Below are 25668 nucleotides of genomic sequence, written 5' to 3' on the forward strand. Positions count from 1 at the left end.
CCTCACCATCCAAGGACTAGGGTTCGATATCGATCTGGGGTGGAGTTTGCAGATTCTCCCTGTGACCCTTTGGGTTTCCCCTTTGTGCTCTGGTTTCCTTCTCAATACCATAGCGTGCCGGTAGGCAAGTGGCTAACTACATTCCTACTAGTGAAGATGGGTACCAAGAAAATGAGAGAGGTATTGATGGGAATGTGAGAGAGAATAGGATACAAGGAAACAGAGGGAGAATGAGACTGATAGGATTGTTTTGCTGGGAGCCACTGAGCCAGATGGCCTCCTTCTGTACCATAGTATGTAAAATATGTGAAACATACAAACTTAAGTGAGCACTTTTACCTTTCTAGTGCAATTAAGTATTCAAAGCCAAACCGCTTTGATCCAAAGTATCAAGTTTTTGGTGAAACTGCAGAAGCATCTGAGTAAGTAGAATCTCATTTTGGTTACTTTTTTTTTGTTAACTGTTAGCATTGTGCCCTGTTTTTGTAAGTAAGAGTTAATTTAAAAATAAGTATTTTACTATTGGTACATACCGTCTTGGACCTCCAGAAAGTGGTCCGCAGCAGGGGTGATTGATAGGTTCGTGGCCTAAGGTAGAAGGAGATGAGTTATTAACTTCAAACTTTTTGCATAATTTCACAAGGAGTTGAACTGCATGTGCATGTAGTGAGAGCTGTATAACCCACCTCCTTCTACTTTAGGCCACGAACTTACCACTTTCTGGAGGTCCAAGACACCAACTTCTACAAAGAAGGGATCCGTATGCTCCACGACCGCTGGGCTAAGTGTGTAAATATAGGAGGGGACTATGCTGAAAAATAAATGTGCTAGGTTTTCTAAAACTGACTCCTTCCACCTTAGGCCACGAACTTATCAATCACCCCTCATATGATCAGTTAAGTGAATATACCTAGCCTCTAAGATCACAGCAGTAACTTTATCTCAGGAGAGTACTCTAGTTGAATGCCAAGGCATTTTTTACTCTCTCCCACAGGTTTAAGAGCATGACATTCCTTTTTAACATATTCATGCACTACCTGCATGACGGACAGTTCCAGCAATAACCAAAGTCTGAGTCAACAGCGGGACACTAAGAGGTTTGGTTGAGCACCCAGACATCATTGGCCACAATGTGTAGGAACTGCATGAGCAACAACAGACCCCACCAGCTCTGTTAGAGGATTTGATGGAAATAGTTACCCAAAAACATGGTTATTAAAGAGAAAACATATGGGCCCTACCTTACAGCAATAATAAACTGATAGACAGTTATTAAACGAATCATCTTCATTATTTGGCATTTTGTTCTGATGCATAGCTACTTCTGAATCCCAATAAATATTAGTTTGAATTTTTTTAATCAGTGAATGGCAAGCACTATGTTTACGATATTTATCGTGAAGTAAGAAATTTCCTGAAGATCATTTTGGAGAACTACGGCCACCAACAAAAGCAGGGCCACTTGAACCTCAATCCTAGTTGCTCCATTGGTGTTCCCTGTTTTCAACCACTTGTGTTGCTGGGATGTGTTAGCAGAAGAATGTTATAAGAGGCATTTGGAGGAAATACTAGCCTGCCACTTTCAGGGTAGACAAATAATGTGAGATTAGAACATAGAACATAGAACAGTACAGCACAGTACAGGCCCTTTGGCCCACAATGTTGTGCCAACCCTTGAACCTACACCAAGATCAGTCTAATCATTCCCTCCCACATTGCCTCCATTTTTCTTTCACTCATTCAGGATGGGTGGTTGCATATCGATGGACTGGTTGTCCTTACTATTATTGCTCATTTGTATTTAGCCCTGATAGCATCATGTGTTCACTCAGTGTTGTTGGTCAACCTACACTCAGTGTCCACTTTATTAGATACACCTGTACACCTGCTCATTGATGTAAATATCTAATCAGCCAATCATATAGCAGCAACTCCATGCATAAAAGCATGCAGACATGGTCAAAAGGTTCTGTTGTTGTTCAGACTAAACATCAGAATGGGGAAAGAAATGTGATCCAAGTGCTTTTGACTGTGGAACAATCGTTGATGCCAGACAGGGTGGTTTGAATACCTCAGAAACTGCTGATCTCCTGGGATTTTCATGCAAAACAGTCTCTTGAGCTTTCAGAGAATGACCTAACAAAGTGGCCACTGAGTGTATTGTCCAAATAATTGACCATCTGAAAAAATTAATCTTAGCACTCAACATAGACAAATAAAGCTCAGTTAAGGTCATGTTTAATGAGCGTGGAACCTGGAACCATTGCTCAGCAAGCAGGTGTAGAAAGATCCCGCAGCTGAATGTTTACTTGCATACAGATTCAGTAACTCTGACAATTCCAGGCTAGTCATCTGCCAGGTAGGACTCCCTACATTTTGAGTTTAAACCACCCTGAGATCTCAGCAACCACATGGGTGAACAACTTTTATATGTCCATTGGATGCCCACCTGCTGCATGGGTATCTTTCCCATTAGTAAAAGCAGCAAATTAGTATGACGGTGGGGAATCATCTTTTAAGTACATACATATCTTCCCTATTTGCACTCTTCATGTGATAGATGAATTTCTAGATGCATCACTTAATGATTGCTCTAAAACAGATATGGATCACTTCTGCCGGAGAACCTTTTAAAGGAATTTATCTTGTGAAGTGACTCAGTACAAGTTACCTTTCAAACAGTTCTGATAAGCTAGCCAAAGGACGGCAGGGAGAGAGGTGAATTTGAGGAATCTCCTACCATTACCACCTAAAGATCTTCTGTTGTCACCAACTATGCTGTGGCAAATGTTATTGTCCTGCTTTTCTTTGGGTTATGCAGGACAAGGTAATATGAGTCATGCCATATCCACGTTGCTGCTTCCTTCTTAATGTGAAGCCTCCAGTGGGGCTCCCTCAGAAATAACTTTAAATCCCTATGCTGATCACTCACTCTTCAGCTCCAAAGCAATTCACACCATTAAATGAAAGGTTAACATGAGCTATTTGCCTTTTCCAGATATTATAAAGGAGCAATAACATATATTTTATGGGAAAATACCAATACCTTACTGGCAATGGCTGAGGCAAGTAATTAATTTGTTTTTTGGAGCTGAATATTTTATCATTATTCCTATATTTTTATTATTATAAATATTAGAGCTTAATGTTCTGTCATAATTTTACATTTTTATTGGTCAATTTAGGTGACATGTGGTACTATTTTATTGTAGTGATAGGAATTATTTCTTTAGCCCCTGCTGCCTTTTCTGCTATTTTTAAAGACCATATCTTGTAATTTTCTTTCCTTTCCATCTTATGAAAATGCTGACTCTGCTGTGACACAGTCCCACTATGGCAAACTTGTTTTAGTATTTTATCTAAGTGGCTTTTCTTTGTATAATGGTCTGTGTGGTCTCGAGTTTGAATCCCACCGAGTGTAATTTTCAGGTGCCAAATGGGTGCTGAAGCCTGCAGGAGTCCAGGCAGCAAGTATGTGCTCTTCACAAAGCACAAGTACATCACCTGCCACGTGGAAGTGGGCAGACTGATAAGCATCCAGTTGTTCTGCTCTAAATGGGCATGGTGATTGACCGTTACATGTGCAAGCAGGGAGCCTGCTGCATGTCTGAGGCAGTGCTGCAGTGGTTAGTAGATACAGCTGGGTCCCCTGCTTGGCCTAAGTATCGCTATAAGGGGGTTCTGCAGGCTGCCACGACAAACATCAATTGCCTGAACGTGCATCAATGGGAGCTGGAGTGTTCCTTCTAGTTCATGGTCAGCTCCCATCAGAGTTCTCAGTCAGCTCCTGGTTGTTCTCTGCCCCCCCCCCCCCACTTGTGACCACCTTTCCTTTTCTTCTCCCCTAATCAATCCAGGGATGCTGTAAGTGTGTGACTACCTATTATTCCAAGCCATTTTGCCAGCTACCATAGATGCCTTCAGCTGCCCTGCAAGTATGCACAGCTCTAATATAATATAGCCCATATTGTTGGATGAAAGCATTATCTGCTCAATTGCAGTTGTTATTTCTTACACCCAGTCTGCATGAATGACAGGGGGCTATTTTGCAGCTGAATGTGATCTTTAAAATGCTTAAAAGGAATCTCTGAAGAGCAGTCAGGGTTAAGAATTTGGATTTTCTTCTTGTTTGATCCAAGGAAAGCTAAGGCCAATTTTAAATATTTACTCTCTGACAGCTGCTGATACAGCAAAGGCTAAAGACTGAACTGGCAAATGTCCTGAGCTAATGAATTTGCCAGCAAACCAGTTAGGGAAGGTGGTTTGACATTTCCATGATGTCATCAGATCCCGTGCATTGACACGTTCAAGTGATATCACTTTAGATATTTCAGAATTTGGACCTCATTCTGGCACTGAATCATCATTTCAATAAAACAATGCACATTCATGCTGAGAGTGAAGGGTCTTTCCTCATTGGCCAAGAGGCTGCAGAGACAGAAACTTAGATCTGGGAATGGATAAAAAGGGATGAACAGCACATCCAAGTTTTCTTGTTATGTGAGGAGCCCTGTTGAAAACCCAGATTCAGAAAATCATGTAGATACAAGCCAGAAATTATTTTCCTACCGTTAATGCCATTAAAACAGTGTTCCTCAGTACATTGAACTGATGCTGTTAGAGAATTCACTTAGTCTTCAATCAAGTGGCTCCAGTACAGCATTGTCAGTTGTAATACCACTATTATGAGTTGTATCCTCCTCCCACGTGCCTGCTTATGATACTTTGATGCCTGCCTTCCATCCCCATGTCATCTAGAAGAAAAACGTTTGAAATCACCAAACCCTTGTTGAAAGTCAGTTCTGAGTATAAGAGAACTAGTTTAAAATAGAAGAAAAATTTTCAGCAGTGTGCCCAGTGCAGAGTGCCATGGAAATGAGACTTTAGACACAGTTTCGGGAGAAACAGTTTGTAAGCCTGGCTGTTTCCTAAGTAACAAGAATTGTTTGTCAGACCATTAAGGAGAAAATCAAAGTGGTAGTGAATTTTGGATAAATTATGGGGGAGTTTTTGCGAAGAGAAGGTGCTAATGAAAGTTTGGCTGGAAAGTCAAATTGAATTTCCACTGGGCATGTTGAGTTCTTCAAATTTCTTTTCTTCAGATTAAGCCTGTTTTCAAATAGATTTTTTTCTTCATTATGATAAGGAATTCCTAGGTCATAAAATGTTTTCAAAACTTAATGCCTTTTAACTGAGATATGCAAATAAATCAGTTTAATTTGATAAAACATTGTCCTTAGCAGGGTAGCTTGTTAACACTGTATGCAAGGCACAGGCTTTATATATGCCAATGCATCTTTATCAGTTTCTACGTCATATTTTTATTGAGGTGACCTGACTGGATGAATGCTTATTTCACTCGGTTCTTGACTACTTTTCTTTCAACATATTTGTTGCCTTTGGATATATACCATTACCTTCAACCGAACAAATCCTTAGGTGTTGTTAATTATATTTAAACATATAACACTACTTCTTCATCCGCATTAGGACTACTACAAAAAAAAAGACCGATTTCCAGTCTACAGGCCTGAGTACCTGAAGGACACATTTGACTTATGTGCAGAAGAGGTGATTCAGAAGATGCTGTCATATCAGTCTCAGGCGACTGATTATTACAATAACATTCTGCAAGGTATCAGAACACTAAATTTCATATTGTAATTTCAGCCCTACATGTAATTTCAGAAGGTTTACAAAGGAATACACAGCAAAAGACAGTGTGGGGCAGGGTGCTGTTTTGCGTTATGGTTTCTGATATGTAATACGTTCATAATTAGCTTCAGTTAATTTTATGATAAGAACAAGATGAGTAAAAAAGTACATTTTGTATATTTTCTCTCCCTTTCCTGAGGGCATTCGTGTTTGTTTGCTGTGTTATAGACTCCACAGATACTGAGTTCTTTGGTCCAAGAGGCTTGATACAATTAAATCTCCTTCTGCTCTCCTTCAGGGCCTTTGCTTATATCATCCAGCAGGATAGAGGAGCACAAATTGCGGCTGATTCTGACTTGCCCCCAGCTCAGGAATTGTCGTCATGGCTGAGATCGGCCAAAACCAATCATACTGACAACATCAGGGAAATTTTTATTACTAGAAAGTTTTCAAATACTGAAGTAATTTATCCCTGCTAGCTTACTCTTTCTTGTCACACTTAACCTTTTTTTTACAGTAATAAGTGAGAACATTTTCCTAATAATTTTCTCTTGATGCCCACATATATACTGATCTGTCAAAAACAAGCGACAAAGGCATCTCTTGCCATCATTGTTCTATCATTTCCAGAACCCTGAAGTCTTCCCTCTTGGATTCACCTCCAATCTCTCTCTCTCACAAGTCTTCTCTATTTTCCTATATAAGGCTGTTAAATATAGATGATTAACTCAATGTCCATTGATCTGTTACCTACTTAAAGTTTAAAAGAAGATGCTTTGGGAGTGAAAGAAAAAATGAGAATGTGCAAATTTTTTTTTTATTTTGCTAACCCCATTCCTTTCACTAAGTAAAAAGGGAGAATTTCCATGATAGCTCTCTCACTATATTTGTGATCGGATCCCTAGAAAATAGCAGAAGCAAGTGTTTTGTGGGCTGTACAGGAAAACCTATGTGAAAGCAACTCCCCAAACAATTAGTTGACCTCTTCTAAGGGTGGGGTCACTAATACTTGGTCTAATTTGTGAGAATGCAAACAATTAATTTATGAATTTCAAAAAGAATAATATGATTTCCTTTGTGCCAAATGTTGAAACCTTTGAGTGTTATTTTCATCTTCAGAATTCAGAGAGCAGCTGCTGTTGTTAGAACAGTTGCTCCCTGCCGTACCTCGCTTCCTAATCGAAGAAATCCTCAAGCATCACATGGAGGTTATCACAAAGGCAATGGCTGAGAAACACTCCACATTCAGCAAAAAACAACAGCAGCTGGAGAGTGGCAAGGTAGGAATGTGTCATATAAAAAAATATTGAGACATTGCACAATGTGTCCAGGTTTTTGCAGGCTGTGTTAGAAGGATATGTAACAAGGAGTAGCTATAGAAAGAGTGCAGCTGATAGGAAGTCTGGTATGGAGGAGATAAGTAGTGATGAGTGACGGAGTGGTGAGGAAAGGACGGGAGGTGGTGGAGCTACAGTGTTGTGTGATGCCAGTTGTAGAGGGGACCATGGATAGAAAGTGTGCAGTGATGATGATGGGGCAAAAAAATGGGCATCAAGGTGAGGGAGTCATGATAAGCGGGATAGCGACAGAATGTGTATGATGACAGAAGATAATAATGAGTGGTGGAATGTAACAATAAGTGTAATGGATCAGCTGCTGGTCAACCTCCTTTCCAAGGCTCAGCTCAATAAGATTCCCAGATCAGATTGTCTGGCATTACAGTGTACAGAATAGCACTTACCGTTATACATCAGAGATCAACCTAATTGCATGCAGAGTTGCTTTACCATTTTTTTTCCAGCTAACTGTTGTCAACCATGCTCTTTGGTCTCGCCTTAATCTTTCTACATCAAAGGTATTTGTTTTCGATAAGATTTCATGATGTGTTGTGTTTCTGAATCTTTTGCAAATAGTCTATTTGTATTTTATATTAGCAGAGCTTTACATCAAAGGTAAGTTTCTTCCAAATTTATGGTTAAGTAAATCATTGAAACCTGTTTCATTAATAACTTATTTTCATAAACATCCGTATCATTTGATTAAGTCTTTTGTAGTTAATTCTGCCTTCTTGGCCATCCAAGTGATAGTGTAATCACACATTATTGATGTTGTCAAAGTCACTTATTTCCATGTAGGAATAAACTCAGAGGCCAATTCATTAGGTAGAGTTGTAGAATCTATACTTTATACTTTATTGTCGCCAAACAACTGATACTAGAACGTACAATCATCACAGCGATATTTGATTCTGCGCTTCCTGCTCCCTGGATTATAAATCGATAGTAAATATTTAAAATTTAAATTATAAATCATAAATAGAAAATAGAAAAATAGTAAGTAAGGTGGTGCAAAAAAACTGAGAGGCAGGTCCGGATATTTGGAGGGTACGGCCCAGATCCAGGTCAGGATCCGTTCAGCAGTCTTATCACAGTTGGAAAGAAGCTGTTCCCAAATCTGGCCGTACGAGCCTTCAAGCTCCTGAGCCTTCTCCCGGAGGGAAGAGGGACGAAAAGTGTGTTGGCTGGGTGGGTTGTGTCCTTGATTATCCTGGCAGCACTGCTCCGACAGTGTGCGGTGTAAAGTGAGTCCACGGATGGAAAATTGGTTTGTGTGATGTGCTGCGCCATGTTCACGATCTTCTGCAGCTCCTTCCGGTCTTGGACAGGACAACTTCCATACCAGGTTGCGATGCACCCTAGAAGAATGCTTTCTACGGTGCATCTATAAAAATTAGTGAGGGTTTTAGGGGACAGGCCAAGTTTCTTTAGTTTTCTCAGGGAAGTAAAGATTCTTCTCAGGAAGAATCTAATGTGGTCTTCTGCTGCTGTAGTCTATACATTTCAAGGTTCGACGTCTTGTGCATTCAGAGATGCTGTTCTGCACACCACTGGTGTAGTATTTGGTTATTTGAGTTACTGTCGCCTTCCTGTTAGCTGACCATTCTACTCTGACCTCTCTCATTAACAAGGTGTTTTCGACCACAGAACTGCTGCTCACTGCATGTTTTTTGTACCATTCTCTGTAAGCTCTAGAGGCTGTTCTGTGTAAAAATACCAAGAGATCAGCAATTTCTGAGATACTCAAACCACTCGGACTGGCACAAATAATCATTCCATAGTCAAAGTCAATGAGATCATATTTCTTCTCCATTCTGATGTTTGGTCTGAATAATAACTGAACATCTTAACTGTGTCTGTATGCTTTTGTGCGTTGAGTTGCTGCCACATGATTGGCTGGTTAGATATTTGCATTAATGACCAGGTGTACAAGTATACTTAACGAAGTGGCCACTGGGTGTATTTCTCGGTGGAAATCCTGAGATGCTGGAGCAGTAACAAAGTCACATTTTATTTTGTGGAACTCCATCACCGCCTTACTTGTATTCAGAAAACAAAGTTTAATTATGAATTCAAACAACAGGAATTCTGCAGATGCTGTAAATTCAAGCAACAAACATCAAAGTTGCTGGTGAACGCAGCAGGCCAGGCAGCATCTCTAGGAAGAGGTACAGTCGACGTTTCAGGCCGAGCCCCTTCGTCAGTCCTGTACCTCTTCCTAGAGATGCTGCCTGGCCTGCTTTAATTATGAATTCTTAACTCTCCAAATTGAAAACACACACAACATTCCCAAGATGTTTGACCTGAGGTGATATAGTTGTGAGAAGGGAAGTGATTAGGATGTTTTCATCATGATCTTTGACTTTCTTATTTTTTTATTTCATTATGTACGCTCTTAATTTAGTAAGATCAAAATCTATTTTCCCCTGTGTCACAAAAATAGAGGTTAACACATAAACTAGATTGCATCGTAGACTGCCTAATCAGCCATATCATATCAGCCTAATGTGCATATCATGTTGATCTTGTCTTATTCTACTTTTTTTTCATTAGGCTGGAAATAAACACAGGCTACGGCCAGTTTTAGGTCATCCCAACAATCTTGAGGTGCTCAACAGTCTGTGCAAAGAGGAGGAAGAACGACAAGATATTGAGTCCACAGAGATCATTAGCAATGCAGAAAGCCTGAAGGCAAGGAGATAATTGAATTTTGCCAAAACAATGGGCTATTAGCATTTTTCAAATCATTTACTCAGTTTTTAAAGTTAAAAGTTCAAAGTACATATGGACACTTTATACAACCTTGAGATTCGTCTCCTTACAGGCAGCTTTGCATAATTTGTTTTTTTCTCTCTCTGCACATTGGGTGGGAGATCTAGAAAGGTAACTTTCCTTGTTGCTTTGTAGGAATCGAATCACCCTTGGGTGGTGGGGGGGTAAATAATAATGGTTGTCACATTGAACAGCCTACCAGCACTCTCTGACATAGCAGCTTGGGTGAAGTAGTGGAGGGCTATTGGCAGATATGGAATTGACTTCTTGTAAGAATCATTTGCTATGATGAGAGGGTTCTGTAAACCTGCTTAAAGGGAAGTGGTCTTTGAAAGAAAAGAGGAGCAGGTTACAAAGAGGTGAGTTCCACACAGTTGGTCCATGATGCAGTTGATAGAAAATGTAATAACTCAGAAAGGATGGATGGAAATTAGTCAAACTGGTGAGACCCTGGGGAAGAAGTCTTGATGTGCTAATGCTCAGAGAAGCTCTTCATGATTTTATGTATTGACTTGCTGCCACATAACTGACTGATAAGATTATTTGCATTAACAAGTAGGTGTATCTAATAAAGTGGCCACTGTGTGTGCATGTGTAGGTATGTGTTTGTATATATATTATATACACACACATACATACATTGTTTATGCATGTGTGTGTATATATATAAATATATATCAACACTTGAAACAAATCTTTGCTTCAGTCTTTAATAAGGGTGATCTAATGCTAGCTAATCAGGAGAAACTCCAAGTTTGCCATAAATTTAAGGCATTTCTTTCCTATTTTTTCCTCTGCCACCCAGCCTCAACCCCTTTAAAAGAGTACGCTATATATAGTAAATTACCAGTATAAAGTACAACATCGCCTGCCTTTCCCATGGACATGAGGGCCAAAACAAAGGGATATCGATGGTTTGTCCAACAATGGAGAACATCAGTGCCAAGCCTGGTTCAGTCTTTGTCAGCCATCTGCTCACAATCCTTCATCTTTGGGCCACTGGACAGTGAGCAGGAATGAAAATCCTTGTTGACTCTTTTCCCTTTATGATGCCACATCCAGTGATAATTCTGTCCCTCTCCACCAACCAACTGAACACCACTTTTAACAAGTATTAATAAATTTGAGACAATGTATGCATGTTACCACAGATATGGGGACCTAAGTGTAGTCACTCCTTGAAGTTCCTTAAACGTAATTGAGCACATCTTAATCAATACTACACAACAGTTGATAATGAATCACCAACTCATTGACAACACATAAGTGAGTTTGTGGTTCTTCGTGTCTTCAGTGCCATGTACTGCACACTACTTTGATGATATTCAAAATAGTAAGAGTGGGTTTTACTCCTTCCAGAGGATAAACCACCTTACAGGTGAAAACTTTGCATGTGAGTTCAAGTATCACTTCAGCAGATCTCTACAAGTTGTACTGAATATTTAAGATCTAGTCCCCTTGCCTGTCTTCTATTGTGCCTACTGCTTTGTTAGTAACTGAAAGAATCTTCTGATGTTTTCACAGCAATGTTTATATGAACATGCCAAGAACTTTGTGTCTGAGCTCTCCTGCCTCTCTGAACAGCTCCTCCTGGAATTTGACAACTTCCTCACCATTGATGATGTCCAAACTCCTGGTAAACATGTGATCATGTATTAGTTCTTCTTTATTCAGTCTAATTTATTTCAAGAGTCCCAGAGACAAGCGGCTAAAAATGTTACAGTGGCCACACATTTTAATTCCACATCCCATTCCCGTTCTGACATGTCTATTCACGGCCTCCTCTACTGTAAAGATGAAGCCACACTCAGGTTGGAAGAACAACACCTTATATTCCGTCTGGGTAGCCTCCAACCTGATGGCATAAACATCGACTTCTCTAACTTCCGCTAATGCCCCACCTCCCCCTTGTACCCCATCTGTTACTTATTTTTATACACACATTCTTTCTCTCACTCTCCTTTTTCTCCCTGTCCCTCTGAATATACCCCTTGCCCATCCTCTGGGTCCCCCCCCACCCCCCCCGCCCCTTGTCTTTCTTCCCGGACCTCCTGTCCCATGATCCTCTCGTATCCCTTTTGCCTATCACCTGTCCACCTCTTGGCTCCATCCCTCCACCTCCTGTCTTCTCCTATCATTTTGGATCTCCCCCTCCCTCTCCAACTTTCAAATCCCTTACTCACTCTTCCTTCAGTTAGTCCTGACGAAGGGTCTCGGTCTGAAACGTCGACTGTACCTCTTCCTAGAGATGCTGCCTGGCCTGCTGCGTTCACCAGCAACTTTTATGTGTGTTGCTTGAATTTCCAGCATCTGCAGAATTCCTGTTGTTTGCGTTTTAAAAATGTTACACTTGTGTTTCTCAAAGTTTGGGAGAATAAAGGTTGAAGTTACTGAAATATAAAATCCTACAGGTAATAACAGGGTAGACACAAAGATATTTACACTAGCAGAGGATTCTCTAATGAGGGAACATAGTTACAAAATAGTGGGCACTCATTAAAAACTGAGGTACATTTTTCTTTATGCAGAGGATGGTGAATTCCTGGAATCCTTTAGCCCAGAGGTCTGTGAAGGCTAATTTATATGTGGTGTTTAAAGAGGAGGTAACTGAACTTTTTAAGGAACTTGGAATTGAGGACTGTAGAATGCTGACATAGGAGTTGTGCTTAAGGTAGTTCAGTAATGATCATATTGAATTGTGACGCAGCCTCGAGGAGATAGGTGCCCACCCGATCCTGTATCTTGTGTTTCCTCTGAAAAGGACTAGGACCTTGAGGTGTAATTCCTCCACTTGGTGTCATTTCAGTTATTTGTAACTCCATTGTTTTTGTAAGACCATTTCCTCTGCGAGACAGTTAAACACTGATTACAGTGCTTGTAATTCTATCTGCTTATAACAGACATGAGCCACAGCACCAGAAACGTTAGTCACAAAATAACTGAAGAACTCTCTCTTGCTCTATAGATCTGACTGAAGCAAATGAAAAGGCCTACACTTTGACTCTACAGAAGCCAGCTGGGCCTCGATTACAAGAGAAAGAAAATTACTGCGGGCATTCTGACCCAGAGGATCGAGGTGGCAGGTGATCAGTTCAGAATTCCATGAAGCAAACTGCTTTATCTTGTCATTTCCAAATCTTGCCTGAAATCTCGCCAGCCTGTGTTTTCAACTTCAAGCCCCAGTTTTCCTGTGCGAACCAGATGGGACAGGACTGGCTAGAATTTCTAATTATCATCATTGTTTAAAACTTGTGATCTGAATATCCAGCCTTGATTGTGAAGTAAGGTATTACACATAGAGGAAGTGTTGAAAGCACATCGCAGTAGTTTCATCATGCACATATGTCACATTTAATATATGCATAAGAGGGTTTTCATGATGATCAACAGACTGACAGTAAGATGCTATATTATGAGAAATTCAGATGAGTAATACTTATGAGTTACATTTTTCAGCTGAGAGGAATTTCTGCACTCATATATAAAATAAAGCTCTTTGGAATCTATAGCAACAAAGCACATGACAATGGCATAGGTGTTCTTATAACCATGAAGATTGCATTTTGATTTCAGTTGAGATGATTCAAGAACAGCTTCTTCCCCTCTCCCATCAGATTTCTGAATGGATATTGAACCCATGGACACTACCTCACTATTTTTTCTTTCTATTTTAGCACTACCTATTTAAATTAACTAATATATATAGCCTGTTCCCTGCAATTGAGTATTTGGTGATCCTCATAGTTCACCTCTCCTAAAACTGTTGCTGAGGCATGGTAGTACAGATGCCAAACTGTACCCCAGAGGGAGAGAGAAAACTTAACGGAAAAGCATAGTATCTGTGTGCTGTAGATCATGATTAAACTGTGCTGGACTTGCTCATGGGAAAGTTAAGAAGTAGCATTATACTTCACTCCAATTATGTTCAGTCCAGCCTGATTTGCCCTTTCTGTACCAGTTCCCATAGCAGCATTCTACTGACCTGCAAAATGCTGACATGCGCTCTGGCCCCACTTGGACCAGAGTTGATTGATTTGGCACTGCTATTCAACTAACACCCATTAGAAACATTCTCACCCAATTTTCACAAACATGATTTAGCAGTGGTGGATGGATTCTGCCTGGATTTGAATCATGCTGTCAGAACAGGACGTGTCTGTTCCACACCACCATATACTGATTGTTTTCCTTTACACATCCATTATCTCAGACATCTGAGATTGTACACTAGTATCTTGCCCTTTAGAAACAGCACTGACCCACCAGTTCTAGACCGCTGGGTCAGCGGACATTTTCAGGGAGGGTTTCCTGATTACATACACGTGTTGTTGCCCCTTACCCAATATCGCAAGACCAACGAATGAACAACCATAGGTAGCTCATCCGGGTTGGAAGCATAGGATCAGGCAATGTTTTGCACTGCTGGAAAACTTACCCCTATTGTACCAAGAGCACCTCCGTTACCTCCAAAACCCCAGTGGTGGGGTAAGTGAAGAAGTGAAGAAACCCCAGTGTTGGGGTAGTGTTACTAGACCAAAGCAACAAGATCCAATACACAGTATATCTGTGTATTGTTAGGCCAAAGCAGCACGGGGACAAAAAGAAAACAAGAATGTGGAAACCATATTTCTGCAGCTCGCCCAAATCACTTTTTCACCTCAGCTGAAGTAGCCTTCCTGCTGATGGACCCAAGAGCCATTATTACACAGAGGTTTAAAGCCAATGGACTACTGGTGTTACGATACGCACCCGAATGCACCACCTTGCAGGGTTTAGATGCTCCGACTCACTGGAATATGGCTAGCTGGTGTGGCCTTTTTAAAGACTCAGGTCAGCCCTGCTGATTGGTGGCCTGGATTTTAATATTTAAAGAGCACTTGAACCGAGGTTCAGTGCTCAGTCATCAGCTCTACTTTGGGCTCTCGTTTAGCATCTAGTTTAGTACCCTGTTCTTGTCTCAGTCCACATCGTGTCCCAATTCTAGACTCAGATACTCCAGCACTAGGGTCCATCCATCCTCGCCTAGGCCTCTCATCACAACTGGTCCATAGAAGGAACTTCGACATTTTAGTCCAACAAGTACAGTTACACGTCATGAAGCAACATGGGAAATCAGAAATACTTGTGATTTCCACCCCCACTATCTTCACTCTATCATCCCTTACAGCAGAACCATTGTAAAAAGAAAGGGAGGTCTCCCACTTACATTCCATAAGTCCTTTTGAAGTGTGGTCAGTCTAGTAAGAGGAAAACCTGAGTGCTACCCAGTCAGTCCCAGTCAGCTCACTACAAGCTCATCCCAGGACGTTCACTAGTGCTGCTTGTCTGCCTGAATTCTACCAGCATTTTAGCTTTTATTTCAGATCCCAGCATCTGCAGCTTTATTTGTTACCCATGATGTTGTGTGCATTATAGCTTATTATTCCACACAGTGGCAACTTAACCCAAAAGGGGTAATTTAATGGATAACTTTGAGGCAGTGCATTGATTTTATGTTCCCTCCAATGTTCTCTGTTCTGTCCAAGATCCACATTCCTCAGAGTATTTTCTTCTCAAACTGTACCTGCTTGAGGTTGATAGTGAACATTGTGATTGAGTACCATTTCATTTTCTTTATTCCCTCATGAAGGAGCTGGCCAGGGATTCCAGCCAATGAACTTCTACAAATTGAATCTGCACCAGCAGGAACTTTGTCTACAGAAACTGCAGCTGTAACAACTGCTAAGACAGCTCTGGTTCATTTGGCTATGATAGAGGCAAGAGACGCTGCGTATCTGGTTAGTCATTAACTTTTTATTGATCTTGTATATTTCTTGGCACATGAATCACTTACACAATCTATGGCTTTCAGAAAATGGTAATTCATATCTCCATTAAAGATCAGTGACCCCCATCATTAAGCAGGGATGTTATAATGCTTTCTCATCACCACTGTCGTAATTTGCCAGTTGAAGAAACTGAACTCTTATGGTCTTGTGGAGTAAAACTGACAATGTAAGTCAGTGAGACAAATTGCCCAGCTCCTGTGTCCATGGCTACTGATCTGTGTGGATACAACAGATTCCAATTAGATGATTCCAATTACAATATAGTTACTTCTTGTTCAAGAAACTCAGTGCTTCCTGTCTATTATTAGCACCAAACCACCCCCAGTTTGTAATGTGTCCTGAGGAAGGGTCTCGACCTGAAACGTTGACTCTTTACTCTTTTCCGTAGATGCTGCCTGACCTGCTGAGTTCCTCCAGCATTTTGTGTGTGTTCCTTGATTTCCAGCATCTGCAGATTTTCTCTTGTTTCCAATTTGTAATGCACTTGATTTGAGATTATTGTTTTATCCCACACACTCTGCCCGTGCACACCCACTGCATGTTCATAATGTGTGCTCTCTAATCCTAACTCCAGAGTTTTCATTTGATGTAATTATTGAATTCCTCCTTTCAACAGAAATACAAGCAATATTTTCTACAGGAGATGTCACAGATAGAACAGGAGACAAATGGGCTGCTAATTAATGCCCAGCGATGGGCGCAAGGCTGGAAAGACTCAGTGATGAATATAAAGAAGCTGTATGCCTAGACCGACCTTGTAATATGCTTTAATGCTGAACTTCGAATTGCTCAATAGTTATTCACAGTTGTATTTTAGTTGGTAAATTAATAAATGTGTATGATTTTCTGAATTATAGATTAATGTTATTATCTGTTGAATGAGATAGAATGGTATCATGCAAAAATTATTATTTCTCTCAACGTTCTGCTCCAGGTTCGCATTCCAGAACACATACAGCTCACACACCAGCTTAAGCAATACAATGCCAAATGCTATATATTAATACTTCATCAAAGAAACATTATAAACTATACTGACAGAGCAAGGCAAGAAGACGTGAGTTTGAACTAATCAGACACTTTAGGGTTGATTCTGATGAAGAATAACCAGCACAGGATATCCACATATTTTAGGGTAGATTTGTAGGCAAAAACAAAGTAATCCTCAAAATTTGATTATGAAAAGCTGAGTTGAAGTAATATGAGCCTTCATATTTGTTGGGAGGCACAAGGGATTTCAAAACGTTTACAGTATAATGCAGGACTCTTGGTGGTATTGATGCACAGAGAAATCTTGGGGTGCAAGTCTATAGCTCCCTGAAAGTGGCAAGACAAGTGGGTAGAGTGGTGAAGAAGGTGTTCGACATACTTGCTCTCAGTGGTCGGAACGTTGAGCATGAAAGCAGGGAATTCAAGTTGCAGGAAGGATGTGAAGGCTCAGAGAGAGCACAGAAGAGGTACACCAAGATGTTGCCTGGATTAGAGAGTATTGTCTCTAAATAGAGTTTGGACAAACTTGGATTTTTTTTTTCTGGAGCATTGGATGCAGAGGAGCAACCTGATAGAAGCCCATAAAATTCATAGACATAGAGAGTCATAGATAATTTAGACAGAGTATTTTTCCAAAGGTAGAAATCCTAATTACTAGAGGGTGTAGATTTAGGGTGTGAAGGGGCTAAGTTTAACTTTAGAGCAGTTTTCTGATTCAGATAAGAAGCCTCACCCTGAATTCCTTTGCACCCAGTTGCCAGTTCTGTATTATGCCAGATGATGGCAGCACCTAGAAAAGCCTGAAATGAAGCATTAAATCTGGGGCTTTGAATGGCTATCAACAGCTATGTTAAATGATAGGCTGTCGTACTGGATTGTGTGGAACTCAATAGAGAGTATAGTAAAGGGGAATAAGTGATGAACATCGGACACAATTAAGCCCTTTAGTGCTGCCAAGCATGGAACTGAACGGAGCGAAAGATAAGAATGGGAATAAGAGGTGTAAAAATGTAAACTGGGACCAAGTAGTATGAGAGAGACTTGTTATTGAATGCTTTATAGAGTTAATGTGGTACAAGAGATGGAAGAGTTTTCACTTGGTCATTTTTCTTTGCACAGTGAGCTGCCTGCAGAATGAGAGCCAGAGATTTCTTTAACCCTCTAACTGTGCGGGTAGTTGTTTACACAGAACAGTGAATGTGTTTGCAGATCATGATATAATGCAGTCAAAACCTCAATAGTTGGCAATACTCACTTTGGAGTCAGAATATCTTGTGTACAAGTCAGGGTCTTGTGTCAGTACCACCTGCTGGATGGCTGTAAAAATGTTGAAATCTAGGCTGCTATTTCAAAGAAAAGCAGGAAGTCATTCCAGATGCCTTAATATATATCACTCAAACAACAGATTGTCTGTCTATTACCATACATAGGACCCGCCTATGGGGAAATTAGCAGTTTTGTGTGCTACATTGCTACTGCACACAGTGTTGGTTGTAAGGCACTTTGTCTAGATACATTATAAAGATAATTCCTTTTTTGTTTATGTCCCATACTCTATTTTCAAACCCTAAAAAAAATATTTATTTTAAACAAAAGTAAAGCTATGTGGATATTTTTATATTCATTCAAGGAATGTGGCTTTGCAGCCTGTGCCAACATTTCAAATATGAAATTAGATTAGATTAGGCAGTAAATACAGAGCAGATTGGCAGTGTCAGAGGAAAGCAGCATTGAAAGGTCATCAATCGAAATTGTATAAATATTTCCAAGGTTTTTTGCTCCTACTGTAGGATTCTTCACCTCCTGGTTTTCGGTAATGGTACTTATATGTAACACACACAAAATGCCAGGGAACTCAGGAAGTCAGATACCGTCTATGGAGGGAATCAGTAGCTGCAGAATCTCTTGTATTTATGGTATAGGAACTCAGCCGGTCATGCAGCCTCTATGGAGGGGAATAAACAGATGACATTTTGGGCTGAGATCCTTTATTAGAAATATCGACTGTTTATTCCTCTCCACAGATACTACCTGACCTGATGAGGTCCTCCAGCATTTCGTGTGTTGCTCTGGATTTGCAGCATCTGCAGAACCTCTTGTGTTTATATTTATGATATATTTGTGGTCATTCTCCTCTGAATATTTGGTGCTCCTTGACTGCCATCTGTTCTGTTGTATCCTACCTAAACAATTTTTTCCTTATTCTCAGAACTTGACAGAAAGGATTAGCTCATGATTCACCCACACTGATCATCACCACTTGATACCATTTCCCTTTTTGGAGAGAAACAAGCAGTTTTTAATTTTTAAAAAAACACAGGATGGCGATCAGGAGCAGCCATCAATTTAAGGGTCTTTCAGAGAAATTGTAAACAGGAACTTGCATTTCTAGAGCACTTGAGCACAAGTGACTAGTGAATTGTTGGGGCATTGGACTGGTGCGTCAGGGCTTTGGTGTTATGGTTTTTGAACCATGGGTTCAATTCTAATTTAATTACATAAATCTAAACGTAGGCAACTGCTGGATTGTGTTAAAAGTCTCATCAGGTTCACATGCGATATTTGGGGAAGGAAGGCTGCCCTCCTGTGAGATTAAAGACCCACAACAATGATAGCTATTCTCTGAAATACCCAATATGCCGCTCTGTTCAGGGAGAAGAATTAAATGCTGGTCTTCAAAATAAACAGATAACCCGAAGTGTGGTGCATCCAGCGAAGGTATAGCTATTGTTCTAACATAGGAGTGTTATGGCAGTGCTGGGCTAAAGCTTCTGGTCTGTATGATTTGAAAATGTGCACTCTGAGAAGAAAAATATCACAAACAGATTCAATTCCGAAACAGGTCAGTGATCTGATATTCAAAGCTGCCTTAACTGTTGACAGACCTGCTGTGTACTTCCAGTTATTTGTTGTTATTTCCCGATTACCAGTATCCATTTTCTTCATAGAGATGAAAGAATCTGTTCTTGTGCCATTACCTTGTTACAAAGCGACCTTCAGTTTTATTTCCCAGGTTCCCCACAGTGCTTATTCCCTGGAGGAGTTCATTACTGGGGATGCCCCAGAAGGGCCTGACGAAGATCCCTGGTGTGCAAGGAGCTGCAAGCATTATGCCTGGAAAAGCAACAATAATTCTCCCTTTTGCCAACCCCCCCTCCCAGCGTGGTGCAGCTACAGTCCTTTGTTGCCATGGTGACAGACGGCTAAAAGGGTTGTGACACATTTCCATGTCATCTCCTTGCCAGATGCAAACGCCAACGTGAACAAAGCAGTATCAGGGGTCGCTGACTGCTCCTGGAGATTTCTGAGCAATGTCTGATGGAAAGAATAAATTATTAAGAAGTCTGTTTACATTTGACCTACATTGCCGACTATTCAGTTTGATTGAAGACATCGTGACTGTCCATATCCTGCCCCTGCATGCAGACTTCAATCATGGGAAATGGAGTGTGTAAGGTAGATAAGGTATTTGGTTAACAAGGTTAAGTAAAATCAAGAGGTTATTAATTCCTGATGTGATAAGGGCTTATGTGTGTTTATAATACAAACAGAAAACTATCATTGCCTTCAATGTTTTTGAAAACATTCTCAGAATACGTCCACTACAAACATGTTGAGATTTATTGCCTACCCTTCCTTGCCCTTAGTGGTGATACCTGCACAGAAAGCTGTCAGCTGGGACGCTCACTCCCAAGGTCAAAGTTCGGGCCCCATTTCAGAGATATGAATATCAGGACTAGAGGCAAGAGCTCTCAGGGCCAGTTCTGCTCCGCGATGCTTACCCTGCTCTCCTTGGCACTGAGGCTGTGCCCTGCTCCTGCTGCTCTGGGCTTAGTGTCTGCGAGCTTGGCACTGATTGGCTCCGCTGTGTAATGAACTGAGACTGAGGCTGTGGGCCTGCTTCGGGGCAAGGGACTCAATTTCATTCTGAATGTTGTTGCTTGCTTTTATTGTTTGCATGATTTGTATTTTTTTTCTCTCTCTACACATTGGGTGTTGGTCTTTGTTTAAATTGGGTTCTTTCAGGTTTCTTGTTTTGTGGCTGCCTGTAAGCAAACAAATCTCAAGGTTTTATAATTGATACATACTTTTGATAATAAATGTACTTTAAACTTTGAACTAAATCTGGGGCTTTGATAAATAGTTATCAGTGTGTGGATTGACTGTTGTTTCTCCGTACATGTTGTCTGATATGCTGACTATTACTAATATTCAGTGCCATTTGCACTGGCTTCTGGTCTTACCAGGTTTGGGTAAGGCTTTGTCAACATTAATGAGCTAAGCTGCCAAGTTAAATACTAATATGATCCTGAAATGCCACAAATATGACAGATCAGAGCACTGCTCCCCCTACCATCGCTCAGTAACCGAAACGTTCCCGCGCACATAGCCCTTGTTGCTGCACAGTTGAAGTTTCCTTTTGTATAATGTTAATATAAAGTGCCGTGCAGTTTTCAGGCCTTGTAAAAATTTCCTGCTCAGAGCAATGGTTGGTCCATGCAGCTGTAAAACAAACTTAGAGGGAATGTTGGACCAGAGCTCAATGTAAGGTCTTTACTGCCACGTCCCTGTCAAGCTGCCTTGTGAGGTGACCCATTTCTTCCCCTATGTGTACCCAGTTTTCTTCCTGTATTAAGGCCCTCTTCATGTATCTGGATTACTGGACTTATTTCCCTACCCTGAGCCCAGTTATCAGGAAGATCTGCCAGATGTAATGGGAATTACCATTGAACGCCCATTGAAACCAGTACCTTACTGAAAGTCAACATGTTATTCTGAGACTCAAACTCAGATTTCCTGTTTATGGAGTCCGTAATTGGAGAGGAAGGAGTGCATTCCATTGCTATCAGACACATGAAAGGCAACCTAGTGCTCAGAGATTGGAATAACTAGACCCTAAATGACATTCAAACCAAAAGCTGTGAGCTCAGAGGTATGAATAGCACCACAAAACCTTGCTTGTGGTAAAAGGTACAGTGGAAAATGCATCACTCTGAATGAACAATGTTAAAATCCACACCAATCTAATCTTATTGAAATTGCTCGATTATGACCAGCCACTTTCCAAATGAAGACAGCTCTGATCCAAACTACATTGTACATATCAACATACTTCCATGCTCAAGGTTCCAAGTAAATTTATTATCAATGTACATGCACATCACCAAATGCAACCCTGAGGTTTGTTTTCCTGCAGGCATTCACAGTAAATACAAGAATCCAGTAGAACCAATGAAAGACTGTCCCCAACAGGACAAACAATCAATGTGCAAAAGATACCAAACTTGTTCAAATACATAAATAAATAAGCAATAAATATCAAGAACATGAGATGAAGAGTCCCTGAAAGTGAGTACAGAGGTTGTGGGTACAGTTCAGTGCTGATAAATCAGAATCAGAATCCTTTATTATCGCCAAGTATGTGGACACATACAGGGAATTTGATGCCGGTTTCCCTGAGCTCTCGCTGTACAGAATCAAAAAGCAAACAAAACAGTGCAAATAATGGTGAACTATATACAATGAGGTATACCTGTGTATGTACAGGTGGACTTGGTTTATAATAGACTAAAATTCAAGCGTTCATAAGACTGATGGCATATGGAAAGAAACTGTTCTTGTACCTATTTGTCCTGGCATCACACATCAAAGTTGCTGGTGAACGCAGCAGGCCAGGCAGCATCTCTAGGAAGAGGTACAGTCGACGTTTCGGGCCGAGACCCTTCGTTAGGACTAACTGAAGGAACAGCTAGTAAGAGTTTGAAAGTGGGAGGGGGAGGGGAGATCCAAAATGATAGGAGAAGACGGGAGGGTGAGGGATGGAGCCAAGAGCTGGACAGGTGATTGGCAAAAGGGATATGAGAGGGTCATGGGACAGGAGGCCCAGGGAGAAGGAAAAGGGGGAGGGGGGGAAAAACCCAGAGGATGGGCAAGGGGTATATTCAGAGGGACAGAGGGAGAAAAAGGAGAGTGAGAGAAAGAATGTGTGCATCAAAATGAGTAACAGATGGGGTACGAGGGGGAGGTGGGGCATTAGCGGAAGTTAGAGAAGTCAATGTTCATGCCATCAGGTTGGAGGCTACCCAGACGGAATATAAGGTGTTGTTCCTCCAAGTTGAGTGCGGCTTCATCTTTATAGTAGAGGAGGCCATGGATAGACATATCAGAATGGGAATGGGATGTGGAATTAAAATGTGTGGCCACTGGGAGATCATGCTTTCTCTGGAGGACAGAGAGTAGGTGTTCAGCAAAACGATCTCCCAGTCTGCGTCGGGTCTCGCCAATATATAAAAGGCCACATCGGGAGCACCGGACGCAGTATATCACCCCAGCCGACTCACAGGTGAAGTGTCGCCTCACCTGGAAGGACTGTCTGGGGCCCTGAATGGTGGTAAGGGAGGAAGTGTAAAGGTATGTGTAGCACTTCTTCCGCTTACAAGGATAAGTGCCAGGAGGGAGAACAGTGGGGAGGGATGGGGGGGACGAATGGACAAGGGAGTCGCGTAGGGAGCGACCCCTGTGGAAGGTGGGGGGGGAGGGAAAGATGTGCTTAGTGGTGGGATCCCGTTGGAGGTGGCGGAAGTTACGGAGAATAATATGTTGGACCTGGAGGCTGGTGGGGTGGTAGGTGAGGACCAGGGGAACCCTATTCCTAGTGGGGTGGCGGGAGGATGGAGTGAGAGCAGATGTGCGTGAAATGGGGCAGATGCATTTCAGAGCAGAGTTGATGGTGGAGGAAGGGAAGCCCCTTTCTTTAAAAAAGGAGGACATCTCCCTCGTCCTGGAACGAAAAGCCTCATCCTGGCATACAGTGATCTAAAGCGCCTACCAGAAGGAAGGAGTTGGAACAGGTGATGCCCAGTGTGTGATGGGTCTACAATGATGCTGCTTGCATCTTTGATGCATTTTTAACACAGAGCAGAGTACTAGAATACCCAATACCCACTAGGCTGAATACTGTACTAGAGGCACTGTCACACTTATCTGATCTTTACTTGGAGAAGCCGTTCACATCAGTGTTAATTTTGTTACTTCGATTGCAAAGATATTAATAAAGTCTGGGTGTAAGATCAAATGCAAAGCCTTGCTTGCCTGCCAATTCCACGTTCATGGCTGAGGATTTTGGAGAATGTTAACAATTTGAGGGACTTTTGCATCATTTTATGTACAAAGCTGTTTACTTTTATTTTTGCAAAATTGGACACTTGAAATTTAGAACGTTTTTCTGAAACCTTGTTTACCTAATGACAGCCATCAGTTTTCTCCAGTCTTTGTCTTTTGCCATTCCCTGATTTCTTTCATTCCACTATTGATGGATATGCTTTCACCGTGAAATTCTGCCCAGTATTCTGCACTACAACGGCTCACCCACGGTTATTCGGCAGCAACCCTCAAACTCTCATCTTCATCCATCTAGGAGGACTAGGACTGCATCTGTGTGGGAACACCCATTTTTAGCCATTCCTTTAGTTCTGGAAATTCCTAGATAAGACCACAGTGGGAGCTCCTTCACCATGTGTTTGCAGCCATTGAAGGAACCCTTGCCTAATATTTCCAAAGCAAAATCTTTGGACTGGTCTGGAGGCTTTCTGTGAGATCCCTTTGTAAGCACAGTATGTGTTCTAAAAGGGTAAATTGAGTCAACATTCTTTGTTCGCTGATAAACTTTAACTACTTTGCATGCTTCATTTATGAACACCGATCAATATCCATAGGCCCCCCACACCCCGAACTCCATCCCTGCCAATCTGAGAACCAATATGCCAGAAACACTTGGTACATTCTGTGGTGCCATTAATTCAGAATTAAACATCAAATTGCTTTCCATGCCATTCTGGAAGTCAAAAAAGGAAAATTCACCAAGCCAGTGATCATGATCAAAACAATAAAACCTTGAGTTAAAAAGAATTATCACCAAAAAGCCAAAGAGTGAGACACGAATTCCAACTTTGCCATGGCAACTGGAAAATTTATATCAATCAACTTGTGTAAATCAAACCCGAATAAAAAGACAATACAATCTCCAAATGGTGACTGAATTGTTCAAAACTAATCTGGTTCAGTAATATCTTGCAGAGCTAAAAATTTGCGGCATTAACCCAGTCTGACCAACGTAATAGTCTGAAATGGCTTAGCAAACTACTCATACACAGGGTAGTGAAAGATGGGTTCTAAATTGAGGGCTCAACAATGAAGCCCATATCCAGTAAGTGAATATCAAATATGACAATACTTTTTACAGGGCTAATTTCAGCAGCAATCCCCTTAATAAAATGTGGTTAAAATGCTCCGAGTGCATATTTGAAATTGCAACCATTACTATTCAGTAACCATGGAAATCGTACATTCACCATGATCATGAATGCAATTACATTCTCTGCTTTCCCATTTTACCAACCAGCGCACAACATGATTAAGCTCCACAGGCATACACGATGGGGACGCCGGTATTGAGATCACATGGCTATTACACATTAACAGTGCAATTAACCACATCTAGTTTCTGAATTGGCTACATATGGTTAATAGCTAATGGACTGGAGAGACAAATCCAATGCTGCCTGCGATGCCCTCATTGTCTAATAGCAGCTGATACTCACAGTTTGCCCACACATGAAGAGTGTTGATTGGCTTTGGAACTGTGGGACCCAAGGAATATTTGGACACATTGAGGTTGGATCTGGGAGAAATTACATACAAGTATATTTTTATTGAGTCAGAGAGTGAACAGTTCCTGGTTTTTAGAATCGGGACTACTTGAATTATCTTCCTCTAAATCCATTAGAGCCCAGTATTAATTTGAGATACAAGAGAGACACACAACATTAATTTATTAGTAAGGTTGAGTGGCCAGTAGCAGATTACATCTATTAATAGTGTTAATGGCGAGAGAGTACAAACAAAGACATTACATCGGATGAAATGTTTACTTTAAGGATTAGAGGAGCGGTTGTGCCTTGATTCGTTTTGCTACTCCCCTCCCCACGGGAGAACTGTGATGCGCTTGTTCGGCGTCAACCGACGTGGGATTATTTTGTATTGTTAAAACAAAACAGGAGCAAGAGGAGGGAGATTATGTGATGGTC

The 25668-nt window shown here is 41.1% G+C and overlaps 1 protein-coding gene across 1 annotated transcript in view; it reads left to right on the top strand.

Annotated features, from left to right (window-relative positions):
• ccdc180 (coiled-coil domain containing 180) overlaps window positions 1–16403 on the top strand; it is an 81978-nt gene extending 65575 nt beyond the window's left edge. The window contains exons 32-40 of the mRNA XM_063073565.1: window positions 348–422; window positions 2999–3065; window positions 5491–5635; window positions 6775–6935; window positions 9546–9683; window positions 11289–11400; window positions 12730–12847; window positions 15394–15541; window positions 16209–16403. Coding sequence (XP_062929635.1) covers window positions 348–422; window positions 2999–3065; window positions 5491–5635; window positions 6775–6935; window positions 9546–9683; window positions 11289–11400; window positions 12730–12847; window positions 15394–15541; window positions 16209–16340 — 1096 coding nt within the window. The 3' untranslated portion in view covers window positions 16341–16403. The remainder of the gene's footprint in view (window positions 1–347; window positions 423–2998; window positions 3066–5490; window positions 5636–6774; window positions 6936–9545; window positions 9684–11288; window positions 11401–12729; window positions 12848–15393; window positions 15542–16208) is intronic.
• The last annotated feature ends 9265 nt before the right edge of the window (window positions 16404–25668 follow it).

The sequence above is a fragment of the Mobula hypostoma genome, chromosome 21 (genome assembly GCF_963921235.1).
Source record: "Mobula hypostoma chromosome 21, sMobHyp1.1, whole genome shotgun sequence".
Lineage (NCBI taxonomy): Eukaryota > Metazoa > Chordata > Chondrichthyes > Myliobatiformes > Myliobatidae > Mobula > Mobula hypostoma.